This window comes from Symsagittifera roscoffensis, chromosome 3, assembly GCF_963678635.1.
Source record: "Symsagittifera roscoffensis chromosome 3, txSymRosc1.1, whole genome shotgun sequence".
Lineage (NCBI taxonomy): Eukaryota > Metazoa > Xenacoelomorpha > Acoela > Convolutidae > Symsagittifera > Symsagittifera roscoffensis.
The window spans coordinates 57788185-57801523 of record NC_087064.1 but is presented as its reverse complement, the minus strand read 5'-3'; the positions used below and the strand labels follow the sequence as shown (position 1 = coordinate 57801523).

The window sequence follows — 13339 nt, the reverse complement described above, 5'->3', positions numbered from 1 at the left end:
ACCCTATTAAAACAATAGGAGACGCTAAACATACCTTTATTTTTTACATAGCGCGTGAGGGAATAAAATGAAGAAAAAATTGAAATAAAAACAAAGAAAATATTTTTCATTTTTTTTCAATTAATTCGTCAGTTATTCATTCCAAAATCTCATTAATTAGCCTGAAGGGCAGAAGGAACATTTGTCGCTTCGTGCAGATATACGAGTGAGCAGTCTTGTTTACAGTTCCTCAACATATTTACAGTGTCATCAGTCCACAACCCTCTTCAAGCGTGCGCCGTTTCGAAAAGAAAAATCAAAACTTCATTCTAGATGGTAAATAGTTTTTCCAAAATCAAATGAATTGTCTTTTGGTTGTTTTCATTTTTCTTTTTTCTATGTACATCTTAGCTTGACCTTCACATCAGTCCCAGACTGATTTTTCTCTCCTTTTCCTCCTCTTCCTCGATTGTCTCCTGGTTGAATCGGAACTCATCGATGACTTTCAGGAACTCGCGGCTGGGCTTGGGAACCCTGGAAGCAAACTCCTGCTGTTGATCAATACCCAGAACCTGAAACCAGTGTATGAACAAAAAATATTGCTGCAAATTTTATGTACTTCCTTTTTTAAACATACTTTTTTCCAACTTGAAATGATTGCTTTGTACTGTAACCGCACCGGAGTTTCATGTTCGGGTTCTCTTGCAGTCTTTTCGAAGCTATGATTAAGATTGAATGGTCATAAATTTGCAATGTGAAAAGTTTAGCCTTTTAATTTTAAAATTTGTTTTCGCCAAGTTTGAACTTTGTTTTAAAAAGAAATAATTCAGATTAAAACTAATTAATTTGAATTTACTAGCCTAGCAGTCTTAAAATATTATCTTCGGACCCCTCTTTTTTTAACGTTTGAGATTATGAGAGGATCTAGAAAATTTTTTTAACCATTTTTTGTGCTCACACACACTATCTATGAACTTTGTTTCAAATTATTTAGACTAATCATTTTACCATGCATGGTTGAGTGGTGTAGTTGAACTTGAATGCATTCGCAATGGAGTCGGCGCGTGACCTCACAAAGGGGGGCAGTTTATTTTGAGAACAGCCGGGAGGCATCTCGATTGAAATCATCCCGTAGTTCTGGTGTTCACCCTCCGCAACTTCCAGTCCTAAATTAAGTGGATGACGGAAAACATAGTTTTTGAAAAAGAATTACGTTGGAAAGATTCTCTGGTCGGTACGTTACTGGATCTAAGATCAGCAGCCACCAAGAAGTTAATGATTACACAGTATACCAGTGGGCGAAACAAAACATTTCAGCACAGAAATTTATCCAAAAATTGTAGGATATATGCCTTAACCAGGGATCAACAACGGTCCTCAAGATTAAAGGTTAAAGGTTATCCTCATGGTTAAAGAGCTCCATGTTTGGCCCTTTACCTTGTGCATAATTGATCTCAATCTTAAAACTATCCGGAAAAGGCTCATAGAAATTGTAAGAAATCATCACCTTGGTTGACAATAGTCGGTCTGCGGCCACCCCCCGACCGGATAGAGTCGGGTCCGACAATGATAGTCGAGGCGAGAAGAGTCAATTGTCGTTCCAGTGACTGAAACGCAGACGCTGGGAGGTCTCTTCTGGTAGCCCTGTCATTTTGGCTCTGGAAAAACTCCTGTTGATCCGTTTGACTTAGTTCAACCGACATGTTTCTTTTCTGTGCTACGACGAGTAAATGATTGTGTACAAAATTATGGATTTGGGCAGTCTTGGCTATTTATAAATGGCAACTGTTTCCAACAGATGGTTGAAAAAAACTGAACCAACCAATTAACTACTCTGAATTGGGTGATTAATTGTCAGTAAGCGTCTAAGTAAACGTCATGCAACGAATAAATAACGTTAAACAAAATTATTGATTTTGCCAGTCTTGGCTATTTATAAATGGCAACTGTTTTCAACAGACGATTGAAAAAAGTGAATAAACTAATTAACTATTCTCAGTTGTGTGATAAGTGTCAGTAAGCGTCTAAGTATGATACGATCTGCATCAGGCGATCTTGCTGATTTTAAGCTTACCAAAGGCTTGAAAAAAAAACAACAAAAATATTACAATTATTTATACTGCTTGCCATCAATCGGATTATAATAATTGTTCATAAAAACAGACTGTTGAAAAGTCATCAAAAAGTTATAAGCTTAATCGAGTCTTTTTCAAAGTCTCTGTATACAAAACTGAAGCTTCAATCAAATGAAAACAAAAAAAAACAATGAAAACCACGAATAAAATAACTCAAGCTAGGTACTTTAATTTGATGGATATTTTGGTAATTGCGCGTTTGTAGTCTCGTCAGGACTATTTTCGTCCCATTATGTGAGAACTAGCAAAAAAGAGAGAATAGGTAAAATTAGCTGACAGCATTGTTTCATGCATTATTCTGCAGCGGATGTATAAACTAAAAAACTTGCTTTTATCATTTTTCAGCCAGAATAAAATAAATACCACGTCAAATCGGGCGTTATGGGCATTCTTTTTTTAAAATTAGTATATATGGTGGCCGAAGGCCTTTAGAAAAGTTTTACGTTTGGTCGGCCGAAAATTGATGATATAAAATTATAGTAATGGATGAACCCTTTGGTTTGTGAGGGGGTCGAATCCCTGAGGAGAGAGCGTCAGCCGCACCGCCCCCTTAATTCTCCCTTTGGTCGAATCCCTGATGGAGGGATCAATTGAGCAATCTACTCCCCCATTTTAACCGATTGAGCTATCTCTCAAAAAACACCAGGACAGTTGAAAAAAAATCATTTAACACGAGTGGGTTGTTGAATTGTTGAAACGACCTAAATTTTTTCCTACGTCAATGTCGAAAAAATGTTTGGAAAAAAAATAATTTTTAAAGTCTTTTTTTGTAGGTGCGGTTTTTGTTTCAAGGAAAACGTTCAAATAGACTCTTATATAGATTTTTTTTAGCCAACAGTTTTCCTTGTTCATTGAAAAATTTAAATCTTTTCATTTAAAATAGAAGTTACCAAGCAAAATTGGACCATTTCGTTCATTTCATTTTTTTTTTGAAGTTACTCATTTAGAATTACACACGTAATCAAAAATTCAAAACGCCTTTTTCACCAACGTACCTGAAGTATCAATTGTGATATTCCCCATACAAATGTACACATACGGTGTAACGTGGGTTAGGGTTGCTCAATTGACACACAAAATGCTCTGTTAAAGCCCAAAAAACTGCTTGCCATGCATTTTGAAACAATTCAATGGTTTAAAAATTCTGTGAAAATGGAGCGATAAGCATTGTTCAATAATATGGTAGGAGAACAATCAAGGAGTTCAATCAATCTAAGCGGAGGAGAACAGGGCAGCACATTTCGATCGTAAGAAATTGCATTAGAACTACAGTGCTGATTCAAATTAACAGGACAAAACACGTTAAACTTGGACAACAGGACAAAACACTCACAAATTGGGCTGAGTTTAAGTGAAAACTTATGAACACAAAACTTGCTTTAAACTTTAGCAGAATTAATATGGTGTAATTTGTTTTACGAATTTCGGGTCCGAAATTTTACCCCAAAAGTGGGTCATTTTGGCTTTTCTTAGTTAATCAAAAATTACGCCGAAAATACCAAGTCGATCACAGATATAATTATATCAAGATGGACCTCTCACGTGGTTCAACAAACGTTAACAATGTTATATTCTCCAAAAATAAAACTGCAAACCGTTTAAAAATTGTTTTTAAATAAAAATTTGGTGTTTTATATAGTAAAAACGACCTTTTTCTCTATCAAACAAAAATAAATTAACTTATACAATGTTTTGGAGAATGTATCCTTCTTAAAGTTTGTTGGGTTTTGTAAGGGCCTCACTTTAATTATGTCTGTGATCGATTAACGATTTTGGCTGAATTTTTGATTAACTAAGAAACGCCAAAATGACCCATTTTTGGGGTAAAATTTTGGGACCGAATTTCTCCGAACAAATTACACAAATTACACCAAATTAATTCTACTGAAATTTTAAGCAAATTTTGACTCAATGAGTTTTCTCTTAAATTTGTCTCAATACGAGAAAAACGCGTTTTAAATTTCAAGTCTAATGCCTTTTAGCCAGTTAATTTAAATCAGCACTGTATATGACCAGCATTCTTTAAAAAATATTTTAATTTTTTTTCCTTATTTTCCGACTATCGTAGCAAAAGTAACGGAATATTTGTGCTCGGGTTGGGTTTTTTTCTTCAGACAAATTTCGACTTTTTAACTAGCCAGTTTTGACGGAGTTTTTTTATATATCACTCAAAATGTATTTTTGTCCTGAGCTCAAATTCGAAAAGATATTTTACCTGTGATCATGCTTCATAAAATTATGAGGGTTTAGCGATTGCCAATTTTGCCAATTGGGACAATTAACTCGCGATATATTTCGCGCTATAAACGCGTAAGCGGAGATTTAATCCGTCTTAGAAATCATTCCAAATTGGTTAAGGAAGCTAATTTGGTTAAGGAAGCTAAAAGACCTCAAAACACAGTCGGAAAATTCAAGGCTTCCCACTGATACGAGCGGTTTATGTTTTTTGGTTTGTTTCCAAGCACATGTACAGTAACCCTGAATAAGAATTACTCAAAAATATAACTTTTCTCTAGATAAGAAAAATAGTAAACTCGTCTAATTTGTAACAATTAGGCGCAAAAAAAAACAATCATAACCTTAACTGATACCATTTGAGTTTAAATCTATTTGATTTCTGCTGGAATTTGAAAACCAGCTGTAGAAATTTGTTTTTTTGAGCTACTGGCATACGTTAGTGACAAAAATAAATTTTGAAGTGTGTTGTTTTTTGAATTTATTTGTATTTGTAATTTCCAAAAAATGCTTGTCAAGCGGGAACTTGTTGAAAGAATAGTTGAAAACAGAATAAATTTAACTGCGATCAATTTGTACGCAAGACGTTTGAGAAAAAATATTGCAATATGACTCATAATCTCCTCGATTAGGCTGGAAATTGTCTTAAAGATCAGGGTAAATAATCATAAGACTAATTATATATCAAGGTCAGCTCTTAATCTTCCGGCTGCTTTTTCAGATCAATTTAAAAGAGGGAAATTGGTGAAGTAATTGAAAGAAAAAAGATTTTTTTTCTTAATGTTATCCCCGCACGTACCATAGCAAAAATCACAAAAGGATGTGTTCTCATTTCCTCAAATAAGAATATAAAATACTGAATTAAATTTGAGTTGAAAAAGACTGCTCGTATTAGGGCAAAGCCTTGGATCTTCTTACTACCTTTTAAGGTCTATACAGCAGTATTAACGTGAAAAAACTAAATCTAATTTAAAAAAATGTTTTTTTTTATAAGTGTACAATATTTTTTGTGAAAATCATCCCCCAAAGGCCATATAATGTATAAATTGTTAATTTTTGCTCCTACTAACAAATCAATTATGGCAAACAAGCCTTCTTCAACCAATTTGAGACGATTTCTAAACGGATTAAATCTCAGCTTACGCATCAATAGCGCGAAATATTTCGTGCAATAATTTTCCTAAGTTGGCCAAAATGGCAATCTTCAAAACCCTATAACTTTATGAAAAACAATCTCAGATAATTTTTTTTTTAAATTAAGCGCTCAGGGAAGCAAAATTTTTGAATAATATTTGAAAAATCCGTCAAAAATGGTTTGTTAGAAAGTCGAAACTTGTCTACAACCACTTTGCGACTGATAATCGATTGTATACAGACACAACTGATTATTTTTTTTCTCGAAATATATGGATTTCAGGTCCAAAATAATCAATTTTTTTATTGTTTAGAACTTGTATAAAACCTGTAGATTGTCAGTATACGGTCAGTATATAATCTTCATAAACTAAAATCTGTTAATAATCTGTTGAAAATTTGTACATAATCTGTAGATAATCTGTACAATTTTTTGATGAAATCTGTTTAAAATTAAATATTATGCACAAAAAGTATAAGGTCGTACGTAAAACTTTCAATTTCAGTCACCCAAAACTTAATTTATTGATATTTTAAACAATTTTAAAAGAAAGTTTAAAACCAAGAAAACATTTTTCTTAGTGTAACAGTGAGCTGAACAGACTTTAGAGAAGATTTACAGATCACTACCAGGCTGGATCAAAGTTTGGCCCATATTTGAATCAATTATGAAAGATTTTGGGCGTTGAATCCTGCACAAATAAGTTTACTTTTATTAGATCAAATAATTTAATTGCAGTTGTGACCTTTTTTGTTTCATGCGTCAATCATAAACGTTTTTGAGTCTAATGTAACTAACAACTTGTGAACATATTTCTTCGAAACAGATTGGTGACCGTATAAAAATGCGGTAAAATCTAGAGTAGGCGGCTAGGGCAACTATGGTCTCAATTTTCATATTTTCAAAACATTCTCAAATTTTCGGAAACATGTTTACTAAGATCCGCTCTCACATTTTCAACAAAATATCTCAGTTTTAAATCATGTTGGAGGGGTTTGCCTCGTACTGGCCATCTGGTCAATTTTTGCAAAATTTTATCTTCATAGAGCAAATGCTGTAGAAGCAACTAATACAAAAAGCAATGGTTAAAGAGTTAACAAGTCTGCCCATTCATCAAGGCAAGGCCCTGAATGCTCTGACTGTCTCTTATTTCCTATCGAATAGTTTGTGGGAAAAGAAAATTTGAAAAACCGATAAATTTTGGACAACACCAAAATTTGAAATGTTGAGTCGAACGAAATTAGTACAATCGATCCGACTAGCTAGCCTCAATTTCATTTGGAACGATTTTGTTGTTCGTGATAATTCGCCACGCATAAATAATTCGCGTTACGCTCTCAGCAGTAAGAATAAAATCTTCAAAATGCACATCAATTAGTCTAGAGGGTGGCCAAATGGGAAACTTTGAAACCCCCAGAACTTCACAAAAATCAATCGAGGGAAAATATATTTTCAGTTTTGAACTCATGTAGTTGATATCTACATTAAAAAAATTCCTGAAATTTATTATTGCGATCGGCAAAAATTGAATGAAAAAAATCACACCAGCATAAATAAATTATAACGCCGCCTAAGCTATTCAGAATGTGGGGAAAAAAGATAAACTGACTCTCATCAGACAGATTGGATAACGAATTGCAGAAGCCCCAACTAATAAAGAACACAAAAAAGTGACCAAACAAGACAACTTGTATCAAAACTGAGCAAAGAATACAAACGGTATATCATATGAAAAAGTTTTGAGCCAGCTTTGAGCTGTATTTTACTAGTCAATTTTTACCAATCATGACAAAAAAACTTACTTTGTAGGTTGACTCGTCTATTGAAACGAATGATCAGTGCGTTTAATAGTCAGTGAGTTGAAAGAATAGTAGTTTAAGGAAAATCACTGTGTTGAAGAAAACTCCTTGTATCGGAGGTAAGCCTAACTTTATCTTACTATAGATGATTTTTTCTTGTCTCAAAAACGAATTTTGGAATTTGAGTTTTGGGAATTTCTTAAGCTAATTAGTTTGAAATTGAGCTGAATTGAGAAAAAAATTGAAAACTTCTTCGATTAACGAATACTACTTAAGAGATTATCTACTGCATGTCAAAATAATAAAATAAGCTAACATAAAAGAATCCAAAAATCAGAGTTTGCAAAGTAAATAAGTTTTTAATCAGATAACACATGAGATAAACAAAGACATACTTTTGTCTTTCAAATCCTTTTCGTCAGTTTATCCACGCGGTTGTTCCAGTCTATAAAAAATAAGTTTTTTTTCAATTATTTTTCAGCTCAAACTTGCAAAGGAAATTTGATGAGTTTTTAACTATGCTACTCTCTGTGATAATAAAGCTACTTCGAGCACCAGTGGGTTAAGGGAGGATGATGAATACTTCAAAGAGAAATAAAAAGAAATTATTTTTTAAGATTTTTTGAAGTTATCACCCCAATGCTTTAAAAATACAAAGTTTTTAAAAATAAAAAGCAAAGTTTTAAAAAGTATACACTGATTGCCTCATTTCAATTTGAAACGATTTACGATTTATAAGACGGAATAAATGTCTGCTTACTCAATAATAGCGCAAAATATATATCGCGCGTTAATTAACAACAATATTGAGAACCTTTAAACCCCCATAATTTACAAAAAAAATTCAGCAAAAATGCATAGCCAACAAAGCGAAAACTTTCGAAACAAAATAAAAAAATTACCTCAAATATAAATCTTTCAAACAATTTTCACACAATAAGATAGCGGTTATGGACAGACGCTATTCTTTCCCTAAACTGAGCAATAGACAACTTTTTGAGACCTAGACACAAAACTTCAATAGAATTAATGGCTACGCCTGTTATTAAAAGTTTAGATAGCATTGCAGCATTTGTTTGGATGCAAATGTGATTCAATCACATGAATTGAAAGAAAATGTTTTGGATTCGCTTTTTTTCAAAGTCATATGTGGAATATTTTTAAACTTAAACACATGACAGGCTTTGTTTTTTTTTCGGGCAAAACTGGGCAAAGAATACAAATGGTATATCATAAGAAAGTTTTTTGTGACAGGTTTGATATGTATTTTTTTTCCAAACATTCACCAATCATGACAAAAAATATATTTTGTTGGTGGTTGACTCGTACGTTGAAACGCATAGTCTGTGCGTTGAATGGTCAGTGCCTTGAAAAAATGATTTGGTAAATTGATTGGTGCGTTGAACTGAATAATTAGTGAGTTGAATAGTCAGTGTATTTCGTCGAAAAAACGAATAGCTTATATATCTCCGTTGTTTCTCCAGCCTTTAAAAAAAATAAAAATCTCTTTGACCCCCAGTGGACCCTAATTTTTACGACCCAGAGACCGTTTTTTTTCATAGTGACGCAGAAAATTTGGTAAAAAAGTCTTTTAAGTGATTTGAGAGAGCTGGGAAAATCAATTTTGTCGACCCAAAAATTGGAATCCACCTCCTCACCTCAAGAAAACTGTAGATCCGCCTCTGATTTTGACTTGAAGTTTTCCAACACTGGAGTTTCATGGATACAAATAAAAATCATTTTTAACGGAAAAATGCCATCAAAAATGTTGTCATTTTAATCCCTTATTGCTTCAAAATTAGACAACGAAGACGATAATATTGTTATTTTAAGAGGCAAAATTAGCGGCAAAATTTTCAACAACTTCTGCTATACTCACGATCTACTCGAATTCTAAACCTTCTCCATTTTTAACGCCAGTTTAGTACCCCCGGACACTCATTTTCTCCAAACATGTTCATCTTTTCTCCCAGCTTATCAGTTTTTTTTCGTTTACCTCCACTATCTCACCCGACAGTTTACCAGTTTATAGAATGAATACAAATAAACATCTCGTTTTGTCTATTAGTGTATCAAGCCAAAATCAACTGTTAAGTTTTGAATATACTGCCATAAAAAGGATTACGGCAGTGCCTTGAAAAATTGATTGGTGCGTTGAACTGAATAATTAGTGAGTTGAATAGTCAGTGTATTTCGTCGAAAAAACGAATAGCTTATATATCTCCGTTGTTTCTCCAGCCTTTAAAAAAAAATAAAAATCTCTTTGACCCCCAGTGGACCCTAATTTTTACGACCCAGAGACCGTTTATTTTTCATAGTGACGCAGAAAATTTACTAAAAAAGTCTTTATAAGTGATTTGAGAGAGCTGGAAAAATCAATTTTGTCGACACAAAAATGGAATCTACCTCCTCACCTCAAGAAAACTGTAGATCAGCCTCTGATTCGACTTGAAGTTTTCCACCCACCACTGGAGTTTCAAGGATACAAATAAAAATCATTTTTAGTGGAAAAATGCAATCAAAAATGTTGTCATTTTAATCCCTTATTGCTTCAAATTTAAACAACGAAACCGATAATATTGTTATTTTAAGAGGCAAAATTAGCGGCAAAATTTTCAACAACTTCTGCTATACTCACGATCTACTCGAATTCTAAACCTTCTCCATTTTTAACGCCAGTTTAGTACCCCCGGACACTCATTTTCTCCAAACATGTTCATCTTTTCTCCCAGTTTATCAGTTTTTTTTTCGTTTACCTCCACTATCTCACCCGACAGTTTACCAGTTTATAGAATGAATACAAATAAGCATCTCGTTTTGTCTATAAGTGTATCAAGCCAAAATCAACTGTTAAATTTTGAATATACTGCCATAAAATGGATTACTAAAATTGAATTATTTTAAATCATGCTACTCTCTGTGATAATAAAGCTACTTTGAGCACCAGTGGGTTAAGGTAGGATGATGAATACTTCAAAGAGAAATAAAAAGAAATTATTTTTTAAGATTTTTTGAAGTTATCACCCCAATGCTTTAAAAATACAAAGTTTTTAAAAATAAAAAGCAAAGTTTTAAAAAGTATACACTGATTGCCTCATTTCAATTTGAAACGATTTACGATTTATAAGACGGAATAAATGTCTGCTTACTCAATAATAGCGCAAAATATATATCGCGCGTTAATTAACAACAATATTGAGAACCTTTAAACCCCCAGAATTTACAAAAAAAAATTCAGCAAAAATGCATAGCCAACAAAGCGAAAACTTTCGAAACAAAATAAAAAAATTACCTCAAATATAAATCTTTCAAACAATTTTCACACAATAAGATAGCGGTTATGGAAAGACGCTATTCTTTCCCTAAACTGAGCAATAGACGACTTTTTGAGACCTAGACAAGAAACTTCAATAGAATTAATGGCTACGCCTGTTATTAAAAGTTTACATAGCATTGCAGCATTTGTTTGGATGCAAATTTGATTCAATCACATGAATTGAAAGAAAACGTTTTGGATTCGCTTTTTTTTTCAAAGTCATATGTGGAATTTTTTTTTAACTTAAACACATGACAGGCTTTGTTTTTTTTCGGGCAAAACTGGGCAAAGAATACAAATGTTATGTCAAATGAAAGTTTTTTGTGCCAGGTTTGATATGTTTTTTTTTTCCAAACATTCACCAATCATGACAAAAAATTAATTTTGTTGCTTTTGACTCGTGCGTTGAATGGTCAGAGCCTTGAAAAATTGATTTGGTAAATTGTCTGGTGCGTTGAACTGAATAATAAGTGAGTTGAATAGTCAGTGTATTTCGTCGAAAAAACGAATAGCTTAAATATCTCCGTTGTTTCTCCAGCCCTTAAAAAAATCTCTTTGAGCACCAGTGGACCCTAATTTTTACGACCCAGAGACCGTTTTTTTTTGCATAGCGACGCAGAAAATTTGGTTAAAAAGTCTTTATAAGTGATTTGAGAGAGCTGGGAAAATCAATTTTGTCGACCCAAAAAATGGAATCCACCTCCTCACCTCAAGAAAACCGTAGATCCGCCTCTGATTTTGACTTGAAGTTTAAACCACTGGAGTTTCATGGATACAAATAAAAATCATTTTTAACGGAAAAATGCCATCAAAAATGTTGTCACTTTAATCCTTTATTGCTTCAAATTTAGACAACGAAACCGATAATATTGTAATTGCAAGAAGCAAAATTAGCGGCAAAATTTTCAACAACTTCTGCTATACTCCCGATCTACTCGAATTCTAAATCTTCTCAATTTTTAACGCCAGTTTAGTACCCCCTGACACTCATTTTCTCAGAACATGTTCATCTCTTCTCCCATTTTATCAGTTTTTTTTGTTTAACTCCCCTATCTCACCCGACAGTTTACCAGTTTATAAAATGAATACAAATAAACATTTTTAAAGCCAAATCAAATCTCGTTTGTCTATAACAAGTATCAAGCCAAAACCAACTGTTAAGTTTTGAATATATTGCCAGAAAATGGCTTAACAAAAATGAATTATTTTAAATCATAAATGATCACAATCCATTATAATTGATTACATTCGATCAAGTAAATTGTTTTTTTTTTGACAGAGGTTAAATTATACTTCACTTTTTATCGAACATAATCTTTTTTTTAAATTTCATAGAGATTGACGAATAGGAACCAATATAAACAGTTATTATTCATGAAACTCCAGTGCAGGTCGCTTACGATACGATACAGCAAAACGGAACAAAATTAGCTTGAAACCTCGCAAAAGTTAAAAATATGAAATCAGAAATTTTATTCGAGTCAGTCAAATGGTTCGTGAAAATTATTATCTTCAATGCATATTATTAAGATATAAGTTGGCAAAAAAGACAAAATGAAAAATTGCTCCAACTATCGTAGAGGGTGACTTAAAATTTGTGCATGTGGTTTTTTTCTCCAGACAAGTTTGACAATTGAACTAGTCATTTTTGAAGCAAATTTTTTTTATTATCATTCAAAAATTATTGTTGTTTTAAGTTCAAATTTTAAAAAACAAATTCATCTGCGATCAACTTTTAAAAAATTGTGATGGTTCAGATATTGAAACCTAGGCCAATTTTGGACAATTAACGCGCGATATATACCGTGCTAATAACGCGTTAGCAAAAAAATAATCCAGGATAGAAATTGTTACAAATGAAATTGGAACATGCTATTCAGCCAATTTAAATTCACTTCCTGCAAATACATGATAGATATTGGCAGCAAAAAATATATGCGAAATAATGTTTTTTTTTTATAGTGGAGATGATTTTAAAAATAATTAATTTCACAAAAAATGTTGAATTTGGTTCATTTTGTGAAATTGTCATCAATTTTTTTCAAAGCGAACACTAATCACTCCCATAGACCTCCAAATGCATGCAAAACGTTCAGGGGTTCGCCTTGACACAAACAGTCTTGTTCTTACAATTTTCAAAGAAAGTGCGGAATATTTAAATACTTGTAATTTGGCTGTGTTTTTTTCAGACATTTTTCATCTTTTTAGCTAAAACTTTTGACAATTTTTATACCATCTAAAAAACTTTGTTGTCCAGATCTTGAATATTTGAAAACCTGTGATTATAACCTGTTAAAAATTGTGAAAAACCTGATAAAAACCTGTGATTGTTTTGCGTAAAGTTTTTGAGGTTTCAAATTTGTTGACTAGGCCAATTTGGGGTAATTAACGCGCTATGTATTGCGGTCTATAACAAGCGTAAGCGGCAAATTAAAGCGTTTCAAATTGAATTGCGACATGTCATTTGTTACTGTTTGTAGCTTACATCAGCGTGTAGGTAGATTGGAGAAAAAAAAAACGAAAAACTTTTTTTACTTTTTTTTTAGTTTTTCCGTCATTTTTTCTACCAAAAAACTTTAAAACCTGCCTTTAAGTGCAATCGAACCATTCGAAATTGTGCTTTGTGATACGCGAGCAGTCTTGTTGTTCCGACTTTCGATACAAAAGTAACGAAATTTTTGTGCTCGGGTGGGTTTTTTTTTCTTCAGACAATTTTCGACTTTTTAACTAGCTATTTTTG

At 32.8% G+C, this 13339-nt stretch overlaps 2 protein-coding genes across 2 annotated transcripts in view; both read right to left on the bottom strand.

Moving 5' to 3' along the window:
* LOC134842983 (protein phosphatase 1 regulatory subunit 21-like) overlaps positions 1 to 13339 on the bottom strand; it is a 435837-nt gene that overhangs the window by 67252 nt on the left and 355246 nt on the right. The gene's annotated exons all lie outside the window — the stretch shown is intronic.
* LOC134842255 (uncharacterized) lies at positions 125 to 2198 on the bottom strand. Its single transcript, XM_063858519.1, has 3 exons — positions 1487 to 2198; positions 988 to 1145; positions 125 to 551 (listed from the first exon to the last, which is right to left on the bottom strand). The coding sequence occupies exons 1-3, from the start codon at positions 1680 to 1682 to the stop codon at positions 399 to 401; spliced, it is 507 nt and encodes a 168-aa protein (XP_063714589.1). The 5' UTR covers positions 1683 to 2198; the 3' UTR covers positions 125 to 398.